The sequence below is a fragment of the Arvicanthis niloticus genome, chromosome 2 (genome assembly GCF_011762505.2).
Source record: "Arvicanthis niloticus isolate mArvNil1 chromosome 2, mArvNil1.pat.X, whole genome shotgun sequence".
Taxonomy (NCBI): Eukaryota; Metazoa; Chordata; class Mammalia; order Rodentia; family Muridae; genus Arvicanthis; species Arvicanthis niloticus.
The window spans coordinates 44190749-44214338 of NC_047659.1; the positions used below are offsets into that span (position 1 = coordinate 44190749).

Sequence of the window (23590 nt, forward strand, 5' to 3'; positions counted from 1 at the left end):
AAAATACTTAAAAATCACATTTATTAAGTGAGTATGTTCATGTATGTCATAATCTTCCCTAATCAGCACTGAAATGTACTCATTTGGGCTCACGGTCACCTCCTCCTCATGGAGATGAGGTTTTAGTCCATCATCTTCACACTGATATAGGTGCACTGCTGATGTTACATTCACTGGGAACCAAATCACACTTGTAAATCGTAACGGTATACTTTATTCCACTATGCGTTCCTTACACCCAGCAAGAAAGCAGACGGGAATGCTGGTGAGAGGAGGGAAGTAGGAGGAAAACTCCTCTGGATGGGGGAGGGTGAAGAGAAAGGAGAAACCAGAGTACTGTATTGTGAATGTCAGGACCAAGCTCATTACATTGCATATTAACTTAGAAACCAATAAAATGTGTGTTCCTATTCCCTACAAGTGTACTTCTGTCCTAGTTTCAGAGCTAAGTTCCAGCAGCCTAAAAGAGCTATGCTTAGCCACCCATCCCAATGGGAGATGGGAATATTAACAGTTCCAGTACTGTGAAAACCAGAGAAACATTCAGTCAGTGTACACTTTGGGAAGAGGAACACGTAAAGAAATACCAAGCTTATCTTCAGGGTCCTGATTTAGGGACAGATAATGTCAGAATTGAGGCTGGCTGAAGATGTTGCATAATTCAGAAATCATGAAGGTGTGTCTGAATGGACACCGTGATGGTTCCGCTGTACAAAGTGACCTGAAGAGAATCCTTGTTGGTTGAGGGGACAAGCTGCTTCCCACCACATGATTGTTCCTGCTCCAGGGATAGCCTTGCCATTTAACTGACTACTGCCTTTCTCGGGGAGTAGGTTTCTCATCCAAAGTTCTCTTGTCACTGGGGAAGTTTTCACAGGGTAAGTAGGACTCTTTGGGCACCATTTGGGAGCCTTGAATGGGAGACTGTAAAAGCTGATTTTAAGTTGGCTCAGTTACTCTTTGTGAGTTCAGCCCTGAAGGGGAATGGTATACATGACACCTCACTTGTTTTTAGGAGGACATTTCTTTGGTGTTTAATATGCCTGTGTGCAAAGGTTAGTAGGCTGTGTAACACACAGGCCACAGATTTCAAACGGAGAGGTGCTGAAGCCCTTTTACTTTTTCAGTTATATTGCAGGCCTAAGCCAGTTGTTCATACTTTTTAAGCATGGTTTCTAAGTGCCTATTGGATCCGGATGAGTTAGAAAAATTAAAATACTTGATTAGAACTACAGGCTTTGTGAGAATCTGCTCATTGCCGAGCCTTTGTGAATCTTGGCCACCTTTGCTGTCCACATGCACTGATTATATCTCCTTTTGCTTTTTAGAGATTACCAAGAAAGATGCTTGCATAATGGTAAGAACTTTTATAATAGCATTGAATTACTAATTAGGTACTGTGTGATGTATTTAACACTTAACAATCACCTGTTTTAAAGCCCATCCTGCCTACCACGAAAGTGAAAGATTCTCCTCAGAGTGAAGCAGTGGAAAAGTCAGAGGCAAGACCATCAAAGTCAGGTAAAACTCACAGTTTAAGTTGCTTTGAAAAGAAGGTTAAATATTAATGTCCTCAGGCTGTCCATCCCTAATGCTATGTATCCACAAAGAGATGGTATAGGTTGTCATAGGCAGTAAAATGGTCGATCATTTAAGACATCAATATTTTAAAAAGAGTTATTAGCACACATAACAAGTGCTGAAAATAGGAATTTTGACTTAATTCTTATCCTTTCTTGTTTTAATACATTGAATTTACTAGATTTGGAATCTCTGTCTTTTATAGGCATTTAAGGAGGTTAGTCATGAGACTTGTTAGGTTTTCCCCAAGTTTCAAACTGCCCTCAGTGTGGTTCAAATGAGAACAAAGCCCAACGATAATTATGTGCATGTATCCCAGGGTGAGGCATCACTTTCCGTGTTAATGTGAAAGATACAAAGTAGGAAAGAAGGACGGATGCTTGAGGTGCAAATTCTGTGATCGCACCCATGATCCCAAACCTTTGGCGGTCAGGCAAGAGTCTCCTCAAACCTAGAAACTGCAGGTTAGCCTTGATACATAGTAAGGACCTTCTATTATAAACAGACAAAAAAATCCATTTTAATTCTACCAGGATACAAGGCCTTCTGTTTCTGACTCCAGTTATTTACTAGCTAACTCAGTGATCTCATAAGCTATGTACCTGATCATAGAATATAGCATTAAAAAAATTGATTATAATACATAATATCAAATTCATATGCTTCCCATTGTCATGTTTATGATTGCATCTTCGTTTCTCTCTTTAGTCAATTTGAATGACTTAACATTTCTAACCATTTCCTGGGGTGCACTATGATTATGTTCAGCTCATCACATTCCCATCCCTCCCTGCCCCCATCATCTGTCTATCCAAAATAGTCCATTTTTTTCTTTTCTGGAGCTGGGTTAAATTCAGGCCCATTCACATGCTAAGCATACAGTACCTGAGCTACCCTTTAGCTGTTCTCTCTTTGATGAGTTCAGTGAACATGAGAAACTTAACATGTAATAAACTTCATGAAAATGAGTTCCTCCAATATTGTGGAGTAAAATACAACCCGGCAACGAAAATGGCTTACGTGTGTTCCCTCATCTCTCATCTTAAAGTTTTTAACCTTCTCTTCTGGACCACTTCTGCAGCATCACTGGGCATCCGTTGATGACCTCATCAAGGAGCTCTATGTTGCTGACTGATGTGCAGCTCACACAGGGATTTCCCTCTGTCCCCACCTTTCATGGTCTTGTCCTTACTAAACTATGCATGCCCAAACAGACATGAGTGTGAAGTCAGGTAGTACTTCTGGGTGGAGGAAAGGCACCAGTAAGTGCACGTGTGGAGTCAGGGTGATGTTTCTGAACAGGAACAAAAGGACAAAGTGGACTGGCATGTATGTGTGCCAAATGCCATGAGGAAAACCAACAAACACTTATACGAATAAAATAAGATAAATTTAAGAAATTTAAGTGGAAAATGGGTGGAAGTTTTTTACTCTTTCACTGGTGTACTTCTGTCCTGTTGCTGTTCTTAATTGTGACCCGTTTCATGGCCAACCCTTGAGAAGTCCCAAATTGCTATCAGCGTTCCTCCAATGGGGTGCAGAGTTGATTGTGTGTCCCTTTGCTTTCTAGAGAGCACTTCGAAGGACACTTGCACAACGGTAATGACTTTTATAATAGCATTGATTTACTAAGTAGGTGCTATGTGACCTATTTAACACTTAACAATCACCTGTCTCAAAGCCCATCCTGCCAACCATGGAAATGAAAGATTCTCCTCAGAGTGAAGCAGTGGAAAAGGCAGAGGCAAGACCATCAAAGTCAGGTAAAACTCACGGTTTAAGTTACTTTGAAAAGTAGTAGGTGAACTATCATTGCCCCAGGCTGTCCATCCCTAATGCTATGTATGCATCCACAAAGAGACGGTGTAAGTTGTCGTAGCCAGCACAAGTGAGATTTTGGGCATCCATATTTCAGAAAAAGGCAACAAGCACACATGAAACGGTTCATTTGAGATTTTTCTCTTTCCATGTTTCAAAACCTTAAATTTAGCATTCTGGAATCTTTGTCTTTTGTAGGCACTTGATGAGGTTAATCATAACAGTCAGTTAGATTTCCCCAAAGTTTAAATTGCTAGAGGGTAGTGGACTGAATGGGAGCAGTGTGTAATGAAGACTGTGTAAGAATATGCCACAATAAAATGAAACCACTGTTCTTTACAACTTGAAAAAATACATTTGACATGTTTGGGGTACAGCTGAGGTGACACTCCTACAGTCTTAAGTCCCAGGAAGCCAGGCAACTGTTTTCTTGAGCCCAGAAGTAACCTGGGCACATATAAGATATATGATACCTATTCTTCATAAACAAGAAGAAAATCCATTTGATTTTGAATAGGAAAGCAAACCATTTATTAATGATCTCAACATTGTCCGGGTAATTCAGTGGTCATGTCAGTTATGTATCTGACCCTAGAATATAATATACTATTGGGTGTAATGCTCAAATACAAATTTACGCCCTTCCAAGTTTCTTATTTATATATGATTACACTGCTTTGCTTTTTTCTTCCTTCTCTCCTCATATTTTTAAATGAATTTCTAAAATCTCAACCACTCTGTGCATGTATCCGATGCACTGTGAACATGTTCATCCTCCCCAGGCTTCCTCAGCCTCCTGCCTGCCATCCTCCCAACTATCCCAAACAGTTGTCCTTTTGGTATTTTCACTTTCCCTTGCATCTTTTGTGGACCTGGGACAAACTTACTCCCATTTGTGTGGTAAGCATACAATGTACTACCACTCTGCCTGTTCCTGTTTCCTACCAAGTTGAATAAAAATGAAAAAAAAAAAAAAAAAAAAAAAGAACATTTCTCTGGCTCTTTTGCTCCTGCTTGGTTCCCTTGCTTCTGCCCCCCTTCTCTCCCCATTTCTCTCCCCCTCTCTCTCCAAAGTGCTCATGGCCAACCTCTACTCCTCTACTCTCTCTGCCTTTCTCTGTTTCTACTCCTTCAACTCCCCTTCTCATGCTCTGAATAAACTCTCTTCTATACTATAGATATAAAAAAGAACATTTAACTTCAAAGTATCCAAATGGGCAGCTTTAACATAGAAGAGGTGGCACACAATCTACCAAAACAAACAATAAAGCGATTCACTTGTATCCCTTCATATATTACAGTTTGTAAAAATTACTTACCATTTATTTATCAGTGCTTATGTTTGCATGCACAGGAAACACATGCAATCACACACATGTGGAGGAATATGGGTCAGAAGACAACTTGCAGGAATGAGTTACTACACACGTTCCAGTTACTGAAATCATATCCATATTACCTGCCCAAGTGTTTCATATTTCCGACCAGGTTTGAGTTCTTCAGGATTTAAAAAAAAAAAATTAACAAACTTTCTTCTGCAGTGGCAATAGATACATTTGTGTCCTAAATATTTCATAAAACTTTACCTCAGTGTAGGTCAGCTTCATCTTCACTCTATAGTAGTGCCTTCCATTTACTCTCTGTGATCTACTCATTTTTAAGAATGTTACATCCATCATTGCAATATGGGAAGTGATAAATCACCATTGAAAATATGAAGAAAACATGCTTTGGAACATTAGTAGCCAAGACTCCAAAAATGCATGAGCTACCATCATCTCAGTGTAGGGCTGACTATGCCAGACTCTGCATCCTTAACTTTCTCTTCTGGACCACATCTGCAGCATCACTGGGCATCTGCTGATGACCTCATCAAGGAGCTCTATGTTGCTGACAGATGTGCAGCTCACACATGACTTTCCCTGTCCCCACCTTTCATGGTCTTGTCCTTACTAAACTATGCATGCCCAAACAGACATGAGTGTGAAGTCAGGTAGTGCTTCTGGGTGGAGGAAGGGCACCACCGGTAAGTGCACATGTGGAGTCAGGGTGATGTTTATAAACAGACAGAACATAACGGCATGTATGTGTGCAGATGCAAACCATCACTTTGTATCCAAACTCAAAAAAACAGTCTTACTTAGTGTGCTTCTGCCCTGTTCTTGCCCCTTACTTATAGTTTCAGAGCAAAAGGTTCAGCAGCCCCGAAGAGCTATGTACATCCACCCACCACAATGGGAATATTAATGCTTCCAGTAAGTGTGAATGGAAGTAGACATTGGGAAGTGGGACACATAACAGAATCCAGGAGTCTCAGGCTTATCTTCAGGGTCCTGGCACAGGATTAGGTGCAAATAATGTCAGAATTAAGCCAGGCTGAAGAGCTGGTATAACTCAGGAGTTGTGGTCAAGGTGTGGTCTGGATGCACGCTGTGCCAGTTCTGATCCTGTACTACGATCTGAAGGGAATCCTGGTTAGTTGAGACAACACACTGCTTCTCAGGAGACAGTGGCTCATGCTCCAGAGACAACCCTGCCCTCATGGATAATTCCGATGCTGCCTAGATTTTTGTCAACTTGATAATGCAAGAACATCAAGGGAAGAGTGATGTAGATTAAGAAATTGTCTCTATCAGATTGCTCTTTAGGGAAGTTTATGGGGGAATTTTCTTGATTGATCATTGACTTGGGAGGGCCCCGTTCCCAAGGACTACTTCTGGGCAGGTGGTCTTAAGTTGTTTAAGAAAGCAGCCTGAGTAAGCCATGAGACGCAAGCGTTCCTCCACAATTTCTGCTTCAGTTCCTGTCATCAGTTTCCTGTCCTGAGTCCCCGTTTGGACAGCCCCTAATGATGTACTGTAACTATAAAGCTGATGGTCGCAGACATGTTAATGTAGCTAGAACTGCCTTCATTCAGGAAAAGGTTTACCCTACAAGCCTCCTTTCTCCCAGAACAGGCCTTACGATATTAATGTAGACCTCCAGACACCACTTGGGAGTCTAGATGGGGAAACTAAATGCTGACAGTCAGTTGTCTCAGTGACTTCAGCCCTGAATAGGACCCATGTAAGTTAGGTGTCACTTGTTCCTAGACAATACTCTCCTTGTTTAATATGCTTGTGTGTTAGCAGATGGTCTAAAGCACAGGAGACTAAGTCCAGAAAGAGGGCTACCAAGGTTTAATCCTGTTTTAAATGGCATTGTAATTCAAGTGAGAAGTCGTCATTTTTAGAAAAATAAATTTCTAAGTGCCTGTTAGATCATTTAAAACCAAAGTAAAAATGTGCCGATATGAACCTTAGAATTCTGCTCTTTACCATGTCTTCATGAATGCTGTCACCTTCGCCCTGTGCATGATCGTATTTCCTGTTGTTTTCTAGAGAGCACCGAGACAGATGCTTGCTCAACGGTAACAACGTTTATGATTTTTATCTTAAGAAACCAAGTAGATATTGTGTGACACATACAACATTTACCAATGACCTTATTTCAAAACCCATCCAGCCTACCACCAAAATGGAAGATTTTCCTCAAAATGTAGCAGCGGAAGAGGCAGAGGCAAACCCACCACAGTCAGGTAAGACTGCAGTTCTACTTACTGGGAGCAAAGTACACGAAATGTTAATACTCATAGGCTTCCCACTCCCACTCCACTGGGGATGGTGACATTTGTTGGGGCCAGTGCAGGTGGTGTCATTGACACTCATTTCTCATAAAAAAAAAAAATCCATGAGATGTCGACGAATGAGTTTCAACTTAGCTCTTTATCCCAATTTGTTTCAATACCTTACATTGACCAGTTTTGAATCTCTGTCCCTCATAGGTGCTTCCCAAGGCTAATCACGAGGCCCACCAGATTCTCCTGATTTACTCATGCTGGGACTGGGTACTATTGAGAACATTGCCTAAGTCAACTATGTATGAGTGTGTTATATGATTGATATAGGTATCTATTATCATTTGAAAAAAATCAGTCAAAATAGAAATAAAAAGTCTGAGACACAAATGCTGTGACATAACTCAGAGTCTCAGATCCTGGAGCCTGGAGTCCTGGACTAGCTTTGACACATAGCGGGATGGTTTCTATTCAAAGTTAAAGGAAAGCCCATTTTATATCTTGACAGTAGATCATTTATTAGTGATTCAGGTTTTTTCCAGTTAATTTACTGGCATCATTACATATGAGATATGATATAAATAATATATTTATTATATAATTATCATTATATAACATATAATGTGGTTAATTGTATAATGTAATAAATATAAATAATAAATCCAAACGTATATATCCTTCAAAGTGAATTAATTGTAGTTAAAATGTCTTCACTTTTACCTTTATTCTTATTTGCTTGTTTTTAGATCCGTTTAGGGCATTTCATAACATATGAGAAACACTGTGATCAAAGCCACTCCTTCTCTCACATGGTTCAGTAGAAGAGACACACAGAACCCCTGCTGGAAAGCATCAGGATCCCCTTTGTACTGACCATAGGGCTGTACATCCCAAAGCAAGGCCATGGGGATGTGATCCACAAAGTGTCCACAGCTGGCGGATCCCTGGGACCCTTCTTATTGCATTTGCTAGTTGTCCATGTTAATGACCAGGGTTCTGCTCTTCAAAAATCCAGATTAGTACTTTAAAAAAAATATTAAAATTCCTCTAGGGTGGAAATTGGTGTTTGTGTTATAAATTTCTAAGTATTTCTGGATGCTTCACTTCAACTCTGTCTAGTTTCATCTTCATTGTGTAATGCTGCTGTCTATCCACACCCTTTAGTGGAGACTCTATCTAAAAAAATGAAGAAAGGAAAGGAAAAGAGAAAGAAGAAGGAAGGAAAAGAATGTTGTAGCTCCCAGTGTATGAGTAGACGTGTTAGGAAGCATATACATCAATAAATTCCCATGTTAAGGTTGTAAAAGGAACTCTTAAGGCATGTATACAGCCTACATGAAAGCAATTCCTGTACATCCAGGGAGAGGGTGACAAAATGAGGGAAGACACAGTGTGAAGCATTTGTCAGAATAGTGCAGTTAAAAACGTGCCAGATGAAGGAGCAACTCCACTGATAAATATGTATGCAAGAACAGTATTTTGATGACTACATTTTTGAGTAGCTTAAAAGTTATTTTGAAGTAGAAAATAGTGTAGAGTATTTTTTTTCACATGGCATTTAAAATTTTTGTTGTTGGGGTTTTGTTCATGTGTGCTGAGTAGATTAATTGTGGACAAATCTTTGCAATGCTTATATGCCATCTTGAAAACATACAATGTCTATGTAAATGGTGCACAGATGCTTTGAATAATTGGATCTATTTTATAAACAAACTTTGAAGCTTATTCAAATAATTTCTTGGAAAAATACAGGTGCCATTTTTATTATCACTAATGTTAAATAGCTATATGTTGCTATATAATGCTCTCTTTCTCTATGTAATATTATATATATTGCTATGGAAAATGTAACTTTAACTCTTTTTAAAATCTAACTCTTGTTAGTAAGGTAGTTTCACCATATACAAGTGATATACACATGTCTGTTTTATGTCCAGAACCAGGCTTAGGAATGTCCTCAGAGGAAAAAGCAAAGACGGCTGACCACGATGAAAATGACTGGTCACTGGTAAAGTTTCAATTTCTCATTTAATATTGCCCTCTCTTTGACTGGAGATTAAAGACCAATGGAGTTTTCCTCAAACTGCCCTGAAGATTTAGCAGATGATTCCGTGTTTCATTTTTAGAGTGTTTCAACTAGTTATAGAACTTAGAATACTCTTAAAGGACATTGACGTGTAATTACACTTTGTCTGTGAGTGTGTAGACTGTTGGAGTTTCATTTGTTTAACCTTCTACAGAAAGTTCATGTAAGAATCAGACCTAATGGAAAAGCAGCTGAAGTCACAAACAACATACCAGTTACAGGCCACTGGGGTCAAGTGTGTAGTTTCATGTTACCAGCCAGTAACACTTCAGTTAAACTTTGAATCCTTCCTTTGCTATCTGATTGACTTCAGTGTTGTGTTACAAGAGAGACTAGGAAATTTAACAACCGCATTGGCCAGCCAATGACTAATCCTTCCATGATGGACCCTCCGGAATAAGTAGAGCAATCTTTCCTCTTTGTTTTCATCTCAGTGAAGGAAATCACTAAATACACTAACATTGTGCATTAGTCTCCGTGTCCATAAGAATATATTAGGACCAAATAATTTTATAGGGAACTATGACACTAATGTTATGTCAGTAAGTGGCAGCAATGGCCTTCTGACACATGGATACTCACATACATAACACACACCTCTCAACACACAAACTTGTATATGAACATAGGCACAAGGTAAATTTTTGCAGGCTGAATGAAGTACCATCTGGGATTTCCTGTTTATTTTCCATGTTATATTCTGCAGGTTCAGTTCTCAAGCTGGGTATCATATTTCAAAATAATATTTTACGTCCATTAAAACATTTTAAATAACTAATGTTGGGTTTATAGCAAGAAAATATTTAAGAATTTATATGTGTCGTAAAAATATTCTTTTAGGTCTGAAATACAAATAAGGTATTTTAAAGGTGGTTTCCTTGCTAAGGTTTTCATGAGATCAAATATTAGAATTTTTAAGACCGTGCTTGCTGTCAACACTCATGTTTGATTAAAGCCTGAGGAGCCATGAAAGAAAAGCACAGGCCTGATCAAGGGAGAACAGGCCAGAGTCTTTAGTGACATGGACTGACTCACTCTTAGTGTATTCTAATTAACTTTCAAAATAAAAAAAATTGTGTCGGATTTTTAGATAATGTTTAGAAAAGGTTATGCTACTTTTCCCTGATGTGAATTTTTCTAGAACAGTCATAACTCTGAGGATGAAGAAGAAAACAGCAAAGACATTACACAAGAAAAAGTGTTGGGTAAGAAACATTATTTTATTCAAAAGCTTTATTGAGAGCATGGTATGGAGAGAAGGTGCAGCCGTTGAGAGCACTCCTTGCTCTTGGGGAGGACCTGGCAGCCACATGGTGATTCATGAGAGATTTCAGAGGACTGGTTGCTCTCTTCTGTCCTCCACAGGCACCCGGCATGTATGTGCTACACATTTTTATGTACAGGCAAAAAATGTATACACATAAAGTAAAAAAATGTTTGTTCAACCATTTGTATGATTAAAGGGATGGTTTTTAAACTATCGTTCTGGAACTTTATCGTTCCACTATTTACTCCCATCAATTTGGAAACTTATTCTCAAAAAATGAATTGTACATTTCCTTTCAACTAATATGAAAACACTTTTGTTAAGTATGCAATCAACCAGCATGATTTACATTTCATATTTTATGCTAACCAGAGTAAATATTAAACTTAAAAGCATCAGTTTCAAGTAAAGCATGATTGCCATCCCATCCTGTCTCTTCATGTGTCCAGAGTGGGTACTGTCATATTTTATAACTTTGTCCATTTTCCCTATTTCCTTTTAGCATGGGATGAGAAAGATGATTCCTCGAAGGTAAAGGCATATACCTTTTTTCTTTAAATTATTAAGAATATACATTGTAAAGTATACAACATTTACTAAATATCCTGCTTCCAGCCTAAATATCCTATCCAGCCTACAACTATGGAGAAAAAGTCTTCCTCAGATGACGTAGAAATAATCGTGTTAAAACCATTCAATTCAGGTAAATTTTATATTTCAACAGAATCTGAAAAGAAAAAATATTATAACTGCTTACCATTTTCTCAATCTTAATTCTTATTCATTCATTTATTTATTTATTTATTTATTTATTTTTGAGACAAAGTTTCTCTGTTTAACCCTGGCTGTCTTGGAACTCACTTTGTAGAACAGGCTGACCTCAAACTCAGAGATCTGCCCCTCTGCCTCCTGAGTGCTGGGATTAAAGACACGACCCACCATGCTCAGCTCCCAAAATTAATTCTGTTCCTTCAATACTTGTTGCAAAATATGACATAGAGAAATCAATTTTCACTACTGCCATCAGTGTTCTGGGGAGACTCATTACAAACATAAATAGAAGGTTTGATTTGTTTTGTTTTAATATAGGGACTGGCTTAGAAGCTTTCGGTTTTTACGCTAAACAACGTGGGCATTTATAAAGGCTATCATTAGACATCTTAGATTTTCCCAAACTTTAAAAATGCTTACAAGAGATCCGAGTGTCAATATCCACGCCTCTATTTTCAGCCATTCCAGAGGCTGAAGCAGGACATTTCTTGTTCCCAGAAGTTCTGTGTTAGTGAGATTGCAAAGCATGATATGGTCTCGTAAAGAGGAAAACAGAATCATTTCAATTGTACATGCAGTCCATTTGTAATCTCAGCATAAATTGAGACGACATTCTGTAGGAGTTAAGTGCTGATAAATCCATTGCTAATGCTGTGTAACAACCATCAGATATACCGTTGTAGACTTTTGAGTAGGCTATGAATTAAAAAATCCTCCTACCTCTTTACCTATTATGTTAGCTGTTGCGTTTTCTTCCTTTTCACACTGGGGGATTTTCCCATTGATGTTGCACGGGCTTCTGTGTGTGTTACTCCTCAGACCTTCTCTTACTCCTTAGTATTATTACTTCTACTCAGCTTTGTAGCAACAAAGAGCAGAATTCTTAGAACAAGAGCTAAGTGGATGTCCTCAGAATTTACGGTGGAGTAGAAATATTGAGCAACATAGGATAATTACAAAGGATTGAGTATTTCTACATTTATACCATTTATATCTATCTATATATTTATCTATCATCTATCTGTCATCTGTCTATATATCATCTCTTTATCATCTATCATATCTATCTATCTATCTATTATCTGACTCTATCATCTATCTATCTATCTGACTCTATCATCTATCTATCTATCTGACTCTATCTATCTATCTATCTATCTATCTATCTATCTATTATCTGACTCTATCTATCTATCATCTATCTATCTATCTATCTATCTATCTATCTATCTATCCTCAGTAATTACTAGTATTTTGTACTTCAGGGTTTCAGATTTGTGCATTTTTCATTTAACACAATCACTCTCTTCTTGCCACCAATAAGGTTATTGAGTTATAAGGTTATAAGGTCTCAGTATTTCTGAGACCGCTACCTCTCTGTCTGCCCTTTACTTTCTTTTTTTAATCTCTGCCTTATTTTCTTCTCTGAATTCATCCACCCGCACTCATTCATTCTCCACTTATGCCTGTTCTCTATCACTTTTAGAGTACACAATGCAACATGAAGAAGTTAACCCAACTTCTCAAAGCTACACGACTCTCATAACCTCCCTCTGCAGGAATCTGTCTGCAGTTCTCTTCCCTGGCATTGCTGGCATTTCTGTCCTCAGCAGTGACTGTACAGATGCTTCTCTGATGAGGACTCTATTAATATTCCTCTCCATCCACTGTTGTTGCCCATGCTCTCATCCCCTCCTGCCCTATATCTGCCTAAAGTCGCTCTTTCAGTGTCAGGTCAGGCATCATCTCAAGGAGAGATACAGCACATTTCAAGAACACTTTCAAAAGTGCTGGGCCATCACCTAGAAAATGCACAGAGATTGATTCTTGAGCAAAACAAAGAGAGACTATAATTAGGTGGCTGAAAAGATTGCCCAGTCCCATCTGAGGGTGAAATGTATAGACACATAAATAAGTAGTTTGCCATAGTTACCACAATGAGTAGATCTTCCAACACAATGCTGTGGTAGTCCTGCTTATCTAGAGAGAGCCATCGTCAGGACCACTTGAGATAGTAGATGGAATCTTAATGGATAATGTCAGAGCATGTCACATGGTAAAGTTTAAGGTTACTTGGAGTTCCTTTGGAAAATAAAAACGTACTTTATTATTATTGATTTTAAGCATTTCTAGATATTGATATTATTGTGTATTATTTTTAATGTTTATGTTCACAAAATATATAGATTTGTCTGCAGAGGTAGTCATCGAAGTGTCATCAGAAGAAGAACAGAAGGGAGAAGACAATGATGGTGATGATGGTGATAATGAAGAAGGTGGTGATGATGAGGATGGTGATGATGAGGATGGTGATGATGAGCATGGAGGTGCTGACAAAGATGGCACCAGACACCCTTCACACGTGGTAAAGAAACATTTAATTTCTCATTGAATGTTTTCTTTTGTTTAATAGCATAGCCCCAGCCAAATGCAAACACCTTCAAGTCATCTTATAGAATCAATAGAAATTTTTAGTTTTTCTTTTTTCTTTTTTTTTTTTAAAAACATTCTATGTAATTATAAAGTTTAGAGTATTCTAAGAGTGTTCTACCAGTAACCTCTTATCAAATTTTATGCTCAGCTTTACAGCATTTTTTTTTCCATTTATCTTTGGTCTTCCATTTAGATCACCTCTTTAAATGATAAAAAGTAGAGACTGGCCGTGCCCAGTGGTTAAGAATTTGTGGCTTTACACTGTCAGTATCATTCAGATTACAGTTGGAATTCTATCTTTCCATCTCTCTTGATTTTGGCTCGTTTATGTAGACCTATACTAAAGGCAAATAGTTCACAATGCTATCTCTAATGTTTTGAGAGGACGTGTGGCCTGGACTTGGTGCAGACACTGCATAGGCTGCATGACGCTATCATTACGTACAATTAGAATTGAAGTATCAAACCTTTTCCTTCTGTTTGGTGGGGTTTTTTGTATTTTTATTTGTTACTTTTGCATTTTTTCTCTCCTTACCTTCCACAGATGAGTTCTCACAGCTAAATGTTCCCTTGCCACAAGTAGTGTTTCTGCATCTGATTTGTCAATCCACCATGATCTCCAACATTGCCTAGTTTAGTTACATGTTTCTGGTCAGGAGCCAAGTGGGGCTGCCACCCATCAATCATCCCATATAAGATTCATCAGAACTCATGCTTCTTTCATGGAAGGAACAACATTTATATAGTTATTATATGATTATTTGTGTTTATTGAACACACAAGACAGAAGCCACTAGCATAGTTTAATTCAAACCCACATGAATAAAATAGTAATAAAATGTGAAGTTTTACATTATTCAATTTGAGTTAATATAAAACATGTAGGCAGAAGCAAGTTTTTAATTCAAATTTAGTGAAACACAAGCATAGAAATGCATTATGTGGAATTACAAGGAATTAGAAATTTCTCAACATCTTAGTATTTTGAACATACTGAATATTAAGCCAAGCATGGTTGAATATGCCCTTAATTACAGCACTCAAGAGGTAAAGGAGGCAGATCTCTTAAGTTTGAGACCAGCCTGGTCTACATAGTAAACTCCAGGACAGCCAGTCCTGTATAATAGTGAGACCATGTCTCAAAAAGACAAAATACTATGTATCAAAGTTTAAATTACTGGCTATTTGGATTCAGACAATAGTTTGGTGAAGACTAGGGCATTGCTCAGAGGATAAAATGTTATACGAGTCCAAGAACCTGCTGATTTCAGATTCCCAGGCTTGATGATGTATAACCCTGTGCTGGGGGTGGGGTGGGCATAGGCGTATCAGTGCTGCTTGTTAGCTGGCCAGTCCAGCCAAAAGAGACAATCCTAGAAGAAGGAACACAATCAATCTCTGGCCTGCACACACACACACACACAGTCATAGATGAGAACATATGTGCACTCAAGAAGTTGAAAATAAACAAAAAAAATTTTATACGAATAAAGGCATGCACATACAGACACACAGACACACACGCACGTGCATGAATGCACACACAGACACATGTGCACGTGCACACATGGACACATATTTGCACACACACACACACACACACACACACACACACACACACACTGAAGAGCCCATTGTTTTTCGCTCAGCTACGCCTGAGCATGAGACCTGCCCTGGAGTGTTTGATATACCCACTCTCATTCCATTGAAGAAAACTGTTTTCCCCTCTCCTATCAGGTATAAATAACAAGTTCAGTTGTTAATTTTCACCATAGTGCCTAGGTTTTCATTCATTCATTTGTTCATTCATTCATTTCTTTTAAACAAAACAAAATAAAATGTAAGAAGATAAAATAAAAATTATCACATGGAAGCTGAAAGACAGAGGTAAAAGAACCAAGAAGACACAAGATACGGATGCTCACATGTTTGCACACTCAAGAATCCCATAAAAACACTAAACTGGAAGCCATAATATAGACATAGCAAACCTGGTACAGGCCCATGCAGGCCCTGTGCATGCTGGGTCAGCCTCTGTGAGTTCATAAGAGCGTGACTCAGTTGATTTACAGGGCCTTGCTTTCTTAGTGTCTTCCATTCCATCCCCTCTGGCTCTTACACTGTTTTACCCTCCTCATCCACCAGGTTCCCTGATCCCTGAGGGGAAGGATCTGATGCAGACCTCCCATTTAGGGCTGAGCAATCCAAGATCTCTCACTCTGCATAAAGTCTGCTGTGGTCTCTGTATTTGTTCCCATCTGCTGCAGGAGGAAGCTTCTCTGATGATGGCTCAGCAAGGCACTGATCTATGAGTATAGCAGAAAATCATTAGGAGTCATTAAATATCACTACTGTGTCCTTATTTTATCTCATTTTTTTTTTTTTTTGGCCAGTCTTGTTTGGTTTGACTCTGGCCTCTGGATCCTTGGGCCATCTAGTCTCAGGTCAAGTGCACAAGCTGCGCTGGTTATAGTTACATCTCCTGGAGTGAGCTTTCGGTCTAGAGCAGTTATCCAATAGTTACATTGGAAACAGATTTTTCTCGGTGAATATTTTTTATACTGAAATGTTTTCCACAAAATTTAGTATGCATATTTACATTGTATCCTGGATATCAGAAATTGTACATGTCAATATAATTGCATTCTATAGACATGAAACAAAAGCTGACCACCAAGACATTATTTCCTCTTATTTTGCCACCTCTGTTGTTCTCAGCATCTTAGGGTTCTGTATCCATACACATTAATCATGGCAGAATTATATTTTTTACACATATTTGCCCCTGAAACTCATATGTATGCCCTGAATGATGCCATCTAATATTTGCTAATGTCCCAGTGCAAACCTGTCTTTAGGACTGCTGAGTGACTTGTTTTCTCTCTGAAACCAAAGAGATTGACCTTATATTTGCCTGACTCCATTACTCTACACTGATCTCTATTTTCCCCTTTATCAAAAGTACTGTCAAGTGAGTATCACGAACTGAAGCTGTGGAAATGCTGGACTCAAGCCATCCTCACAATTTCACTCTTGGCTTTCTATCTGATTGTCAGGTTTCATATCACAAAGGTGACTGCATTTACAACCTACTCTCCTCCTCCTCCTCCTCCTCCTCCTCCTCCTCCTCCTCCTCCTCCTCCTCCTCCTCCTCCCCCTCCCCCTCCCCCTCCCCCTCCCCCTCCTCTTCACTGTATATGTGCATGAACATACACATGCTATTGCATGCCTGTGGACGTCAAAGGACAACTTTGGGAGTCTATTCTCTCCATTCAACACAAATTCTGAGAATTGAGCTCAGATCAGGCAGCCTTGTGTATCACACACATCTGTTGAGATGTTTTGCTGGCCTATCATCAACTATTTTGAAATATTTTTCTTACCCTTCCTCCCTATATTATGGCTATCTACTTTTCATAGTTGCAAATGAGATTTGTGTATAATGTTTTCTTCTGAAATACCTTAGTTCTTATTGTGTGGGTTGCCTGTGCGGTGAAGAGGAGTGGTCATCTTCTAACCAGAATGAGATATTTCTCTGTTGATTTGGCCTTGATCCTTGACCAATTCAGCTCATTACCATAACTGCAGTCCACTTTCTGCTCATGGTGCCTCATGTGGTGCCCCATGCCCAAGGCCTTGTGCACTCTCCCAGTCTGCTTTCTCTGTCTTTCAAATTTTGATATCATGTTTAGAACATTTCCTAAGAATCACACGAAGAATAGATTGTTCCTTATGTGATTGTAGTAAATTCACTTCAGTGATAGAAATAATGAACTAAAACTTTTCTCATTTCTTATCATGAGTCACTGACTCTATTTGAAAAAAGCATCTCACGAGATTGTGTCTAAAACTTGACAGAATATAAATATGTTTGCTTTAGTGACTGACAAAGTGAGTGAGTGATGGAGAAAATGAATGAAGACATCATTTCTGAAGTTTATTTTTCTTTTTCATGACAGGAAGAAGAAACACAGCAGCCTGCAGGGGAAAGAAACCAAGATAATCCTTCCAGTAAGCAAATGAATAATGATGATTTCACCTACGCTAATAGGGGGAATAACAGTAATAATGATGATAAACTTGAAAATTCCTGTGAAAAGTTTTTATGTCCAAGTCCCAATATGATAAAAAAAAAAGCACAAATATGCATATTTTCCCATAAGCATTGTTTTTAAATATCTTTTCTTGTTTAATTATTACTGTAACAATGTCTTTCTACAAATGCTTCAACTATATCAAATTTTGTCTTGTTTTATCAAAATATACAAACATTAAAGTGTAGTGATAACAGTGATAATATACACATGCATAATATATTTTTAAGTATGAGTATTTAACTTCACTGTAACAAATGCACTCTTTAAAAAAAAAAAAACAAATGCACTCTTTAATGTTTCTGTGACTACATTGTACAGATAAGCCGTCCATATTCCAGGAAGATGAAGATTCAAGTGAGCACTCTGAGGTTTGTCCAATACCATATTTGTTTTTGAAAAAAAACTGTGAATAATTTGTCTGTAGTAAATTCATTTCAGTAACACATCTCATGACTTAAACTTATTTTCTCATTCGTTATCAAATGTTACTGACTCTAATATAGAAGTTAATCTCTTTTATCTGTCTATAACTTAACAGACTAAGTATTTTTCTTTTACTGGCTGATATATAAATGGGTAATGGAAAAAATAAAAAAAACAATTTCTAAAGTTTTTATTTTCTTTGTTTTTCATGACAGGAAGTAGCAGCAGGACAACCCTTGGGAAAAGGTAAATAAGGAAGTCCTTCTTGTCAGCAAACAAATGATAATTTCAGTCATGATGATGGGTAACACAAAATGCCAAAAATGATAAATTTGCAAATATACAGGAAAATTGTTTTATGCTTGTATACTAAATGGTAATAAAGGCAGTACAGATACTCTAACCTTTCTGCCCAGATAGATCTTACACATTCTTTCTCAGAATCTAGCTCTGTGAGTCTACCTGATCCTTCCTCCTGTGTAATCTTTCAAAGCCCCCAGATCTAGCCAGAATCCCACATCTTGTGTTCCAGGCTAGACTGGCTAATCCTGCTTCCTCTGACACTTTCCAGGCTCTGATCAAGATCTGTTCTACCCCCCACCCCCCAACCTGTAAGCTCCTTTAGTAACAACCACATCCAAATCTTCTGCCCAGTCAGGTCATTCACTTCCTTGCCAGGTCTAGCAGGGTGAGTCTGCTTTACCCTCCCCTTCACACACATGACTCTACAGATCTATCTTCATACTCTAGGCAAGGACCAGGATGCATGTCTTGTGTGCCAGCCCAGCTCCTTTTCTCTACCCAACTTCATTCTTCTTAAGCCATATGCAACTTTCAGACCCAGCAGGCTTGCTTGTCATCTGATGTGTCTGTATTATAAACAAAACTCAACAAAGAACTCTATGTGCCCAGAGCTCATATCAAAAATAAAAACAAAATGAAATATTAAGACAGCAGTCCCTCTCCGCAAATCCACCAGTCTTGTAGAAATGTTTACTACTGAGAATTACATATATGAAACTAGGACACAGAATTTGAAATGATAATAACCACAAACTTTTGCAAAGTATTCAAGGAGTCCAAAGAAAACACAAAAGAACAGCTCAGTGAAGTCAAAGAGAATCCATGTCTGATTGAAGCCCAGGAAAATCCAGGATTTCAAAATAAAATTCAATAAATAGAAACATTGAAGAAAACTCAAGGCAAACTGTAGATGAAATTGAAAACTCCAATAGTCCAACCAGAAAAGTGAAGGGGAAGCTTTACAGGTCAAATGAATCAAACAGAAGATAGAAAATCAGGGCTCAACAGTCAAGTATATAATCTAGACAAGATAAAGCACAGGGAAAATTTAAAAAGAAAAGAAAATGAAACAACCAAAAAACAGCAGAAATGTGGTTCACCGTTAAAAGACCAAACTTCAATTGTAGGAGAAGGTGGAGAAAAAGCCCAGGTCAATGGCATAGGCCAGATCTTCAACTAGATCATAGATCTCCCCAAACTAAGGATACACCCATACAGACACCAAATAAAACCAGAAAAGAAACTCTCCAGGATATATCATATTTAAAACTCTATGTATATCCAACAAAAAAAGTATTGAAAGATGAAAGAGAAAAAACAAGCCACATATTAAAAGAAGCCCATCAGAATAGCAGCAGATGATTTTTCAGTGGAAATTATGAGGGCCATAAAAGCCTGGAACAACACATTACCATTCTTAAAAGACCACGATTATCATCTTAGACTAATGTTTCCAGTAAAACTATCTGCCATAGTTGAAGAAGGTAGAAAAAGTTTCATGATATAAACAGCATGAACACTTTATATGCAACAAACTAAACCAAAAGAAAATATAGGAGGTAATATTTCTGCTGACAAAAGGAATGGGCATAGCCAAGTGATTTTAGAAAGAAAACAAACACAGCTACAATTATTGAAATACAAAATACATGTAGAACACAAACAATACCAAAAATGAACAACAGAATGAGCCTAATCAACACACATTTCATCAAAACCTTTAAATATCAATGCCCTTAATTCTTCAATCAAAAGACACAGGTTGACTGAATGGATCAAAAACTGAAATCCATCTTTGTGTAGTCTACAAGGAACACAACTCAGCTTTACAGACAGGCACTGCCTTAGAGATAACAAGTGGGGTAAAGTACTCCAATCAAGTGGAATCAGGCAGCAACCGACAGATGCTATCCTAACATCTGAAAACATAGACAACATAGACTTTAAACTATAACTAATCAGAGGGGTACTTCATTCTAATCAAGGGAACAGCTAACATATATATATATATATATATATATATATATATATATATATATATATGTATATATATACATATATATATATATGTTATATATATACTTATATATACTTATATATATAAGATATATATATATTTATATATATATCAAACTGATATATATATACCAAACTGATATATATATATATATAACTGAATTTCATAAAAGTATGCTATTATCATTAAAGACACAGATTAATAGTAACTCATTAGCAGTTGGTGATTTAAATATTTCCCTTTCTTCAATAGAAACATCATATGGGCAAAAAGTAAGTAGAGAAACATCAGAAATAAATGATATGACACATAAAATGGATTTAACAAGTAGATTCACAGAAAATTCCACCCAAACACCAAAAAGTATGCATTCCTCTCAGTCTGCAGCCCATGAGACATCTCTATAGTAGACCACAACCTGGGACAAAAAGCAAAAGAAAGTCTTAAATTCTGAAAAGCTGAAACATCAACCATGTGTATCCTATATGACCATAAAGCAATGAAACTTAAAATTGACAGCAAACAAATTTCTGGTGTGCATATAAACTCATTGAGAATAATTACTCATTACTGAGAATAAAAACTCATTACTGAGTGTTGAATGGTTCAAAGAAAAAAACATAAAAAAATTCTGAGAACTAAATAAAAATGAAAGAACACCACAAAAACTCTGGAGCACATTAAAAGAAGTCCTTGGAGGGGGGTTTATGGCTCAGAAAGAGTGTAAATGACTTAGTGATATAACTTAAGAAGTAGAACAAGAACAAACCAAACCCTTGCCCAGTAAATGTCAAGAAATAATAACAGAACAGAAATTATTAAAATAGAGGCAAAGAAAACAATACAAAGGATCAATAAATCTGAGTACTGGTTCTATGAGAAGATAAATAAAATCAACAGACCACTGACCCAATTATTAAAATATATATATATAAAATGAATGTTCGGTCCAAAGTAGGACACCCCAAATGGCAGTGCTGGTGACAACGTCCTAAACAGGATTCTGACCAGGTAAAAGGAAGGATTGCTGTTGTTTAAAAAGCAGCTTAAGTCCAGCATTCCTCAGGAATCAGGTTTGGTAGGTTTCTGTTCACTAGGAACCTCCCTTAATCTGATTCTAAAGATCAATACCTCTCCCCTGCTAGCTAGTTTTATGTGGCAACTATTGACACAAACTGGATGTATCTGAAAGGAGAAAATCTCAATTGAGAAAATGCTTCCGTAAGATTCTGATATAGGGCATTTTCTTAATTAGTGATTAATGTGGAAGGGCCCAGCTCATTGTGGGTGGTATCAGCCCTGAGCTGGTTGTCCTGGGTTCTATAAGAAAGCAGACAGAAGCAAGCTAGTAAGCGGCAGCCTTCCATGGCTTCTGCATCAGCTGCTGCCTCCAGGTACCTACCTTGTTTGAATTCCTGTCCTGACTTCCTTCAGTGACAGAAATATAAACCAAATAAACCCTTTCCTCCCCAGGTTTTTTGGTCATGATGTTTTATCACAGCAGTAGTATCTGGCAAGGATACATAGTTCTAGGTCAATCAAACAGCCTTTATCTCCTCAAAGACACCCCACACCCACAACCTGGTGACTGCCATATAAAATCTGCTTGTTTTCCCATCATTTTGCTTTTCTATGTCCCCCCCCCAAGAGATAGCTTTGGCAGTTTGATCCCCAGTAAATCTTTCTACTCAGAGTGTAGTAGTTCATTGATTTCACTGTGCCCTATCTTACAGTGAGAAATCAAATTAACAGAATGGACAGGGAAATGCTACAGTAGATTCTACGGTCATTTAGAATGTCTTTATGGAATATTAAAAATACCTGCACCCCATTAAGTTGACAAATATAAGAGGAATAGATTTCTAAATTCAGCCAAACCACCAAAATTAAACTATGAATTCAACAACCTAAACAGACCCACAACAAATGAGGAGATTAAAAAAATATTTTTTAAAAAAGGTAAAGTGAATTCATAGAAAAATTTTACCAGATATCTAAAAAAAAAAAAAAAAAATACACAATCTTTCTTAAACTATACGAAACAAAAACAAAAAGATAACAACAACAAAAGAATCTGGAAGGAGCACATGCTAATACCTACGAACCCAGGATCACTATAATACCAAAACCTCATAATACACAACAACAAAGATAACTAAAGGCCAATATTATTGATGAGCATAGGTTCAAATATCAAAATATTCAATAAAATACCTGCAAACAGAATAAAATGTTCATCCAAAAGATTACCCACCATGACCATGCTGGCTTTTTTCAAGAGAGGCAGGGATTATTCAACACATTCAAGTCAATAAACGTCATAAACCACATAAATGGATTTAACGACAGAAGTCATTGATTCATGTTAATGGATGCAGAAAAAGCCTTTGATCAAATCCAACATGGCTTCATGATAAAAGTTCTAAAAAGGGTAGGACTGGAGGGGACATCCCGAAGTGTAACCAAAGCTACCTGAGAAGCACACAGCCAGCTTCATCACAAATGGAGAAAACCCTGGGTGAGTCCCAAATGAGTGGGGTGCGTTCTCATCCATGTGACCACCTGATACACAAGGCAGAGCGCGAGTGTGCACGATCCAAGCAAGGGTTGACTGCTTTATGTATTTTTAATTTCTTCCTTCATCCCTAACGGTGTCTTCCTGAAATGCATCACTTCTCTGAAATTTTTCTTAGTGTTTTATCAAAATATATAAACATCAAAATGTAAATACATATACATACATATATATTTAATTTCACTGTCACAAATGTTCTTATTAATGTTTCCGTAATTATATTGTATAGATGAAGAGCCCAAGTCACAGAGAGATGAAGATTCAGACGAGACCACTGAGGTTTGTTCAATATCTCTGTTTTTGACAAAAAGCTTTGAATGCTGTGGCTGCTCTATGTTCATTTCAGTTCTAGAACTTACTAATTAAGCCATTAATTTCTCATGTCTTATCATATGCCACTCACTGAGCTTGAATATGGAGGTTGAACACTGTATTTCTTAAATTCTGTATCAATTTTTAATTAAAATAGAATCACGTAATTTTCCTGTTACTTTCCTTTCTCTAACCTCTTCTAGATCTCTTCCCTACAACACACACACACACACACACACACACACACACACACACACACACACACACACTACAAGCTGATGAGACTTTTGT

At 37.6% G+C, this 23590-nt stretch overlaps 1 protein-coding gene across 5 annotated transcripts in view; it reads left to right on the forward strand.

Moving 5' to 3' along the window:
* LOC117703140 (uncharacterized) overlaps positions 1-23590 on the forward strand; it is a 135423-nt gene that overhangs the window by 8673 nt on the left and 103160 nt on the right. For all 5 annotated transcript variants that reach the window (XM_076928856.1, XM_076928857.1, XM_076928859.1 and 2 more), the window contains exons 7-21: positions 1329-1357; positions 1440-1521; positions 3152-3180; positions 3263-3344; positions 6780-6808; positions 6904-6976; positions 8953-9023; positions 10243-10306; positions 10871-10899; positions 10984-11071; positions 13326-13504; positions 17532-17583; positions 17988-18037; positions 18308-18338; positions 23217-23266. In XM_076928856.1, the coding sequence (XP_076784971.1) occupies positions 1329-1357; positions 1440-1521; positions 3152-3180; positions 3263-3344; positions 6780-6808; positions 6904-6976; positions 8953-9023; positions 10243-10306; positions 10871-10899; positions 10984-11071; positions 13326-13504; positions 17532-17583; positions 17988-18037; positions 18308-18338; positions 23217-23266 (938 nt within the window). The remainder of the gene's footprint in view (positions 1-1328; positions 1358-1439; positions 1522-3151; positions 3181-3262; positions 3345-6779; positions 6809-6903; positions 6977-8952; positions 9024-10242; positions 10307-10870; positions 10900-10983; positions 11072-13325; positions 13505-17531; positions 17584-17987; positions 18038-18307; positions 18339-23216; positions 23267-23590) is intronic.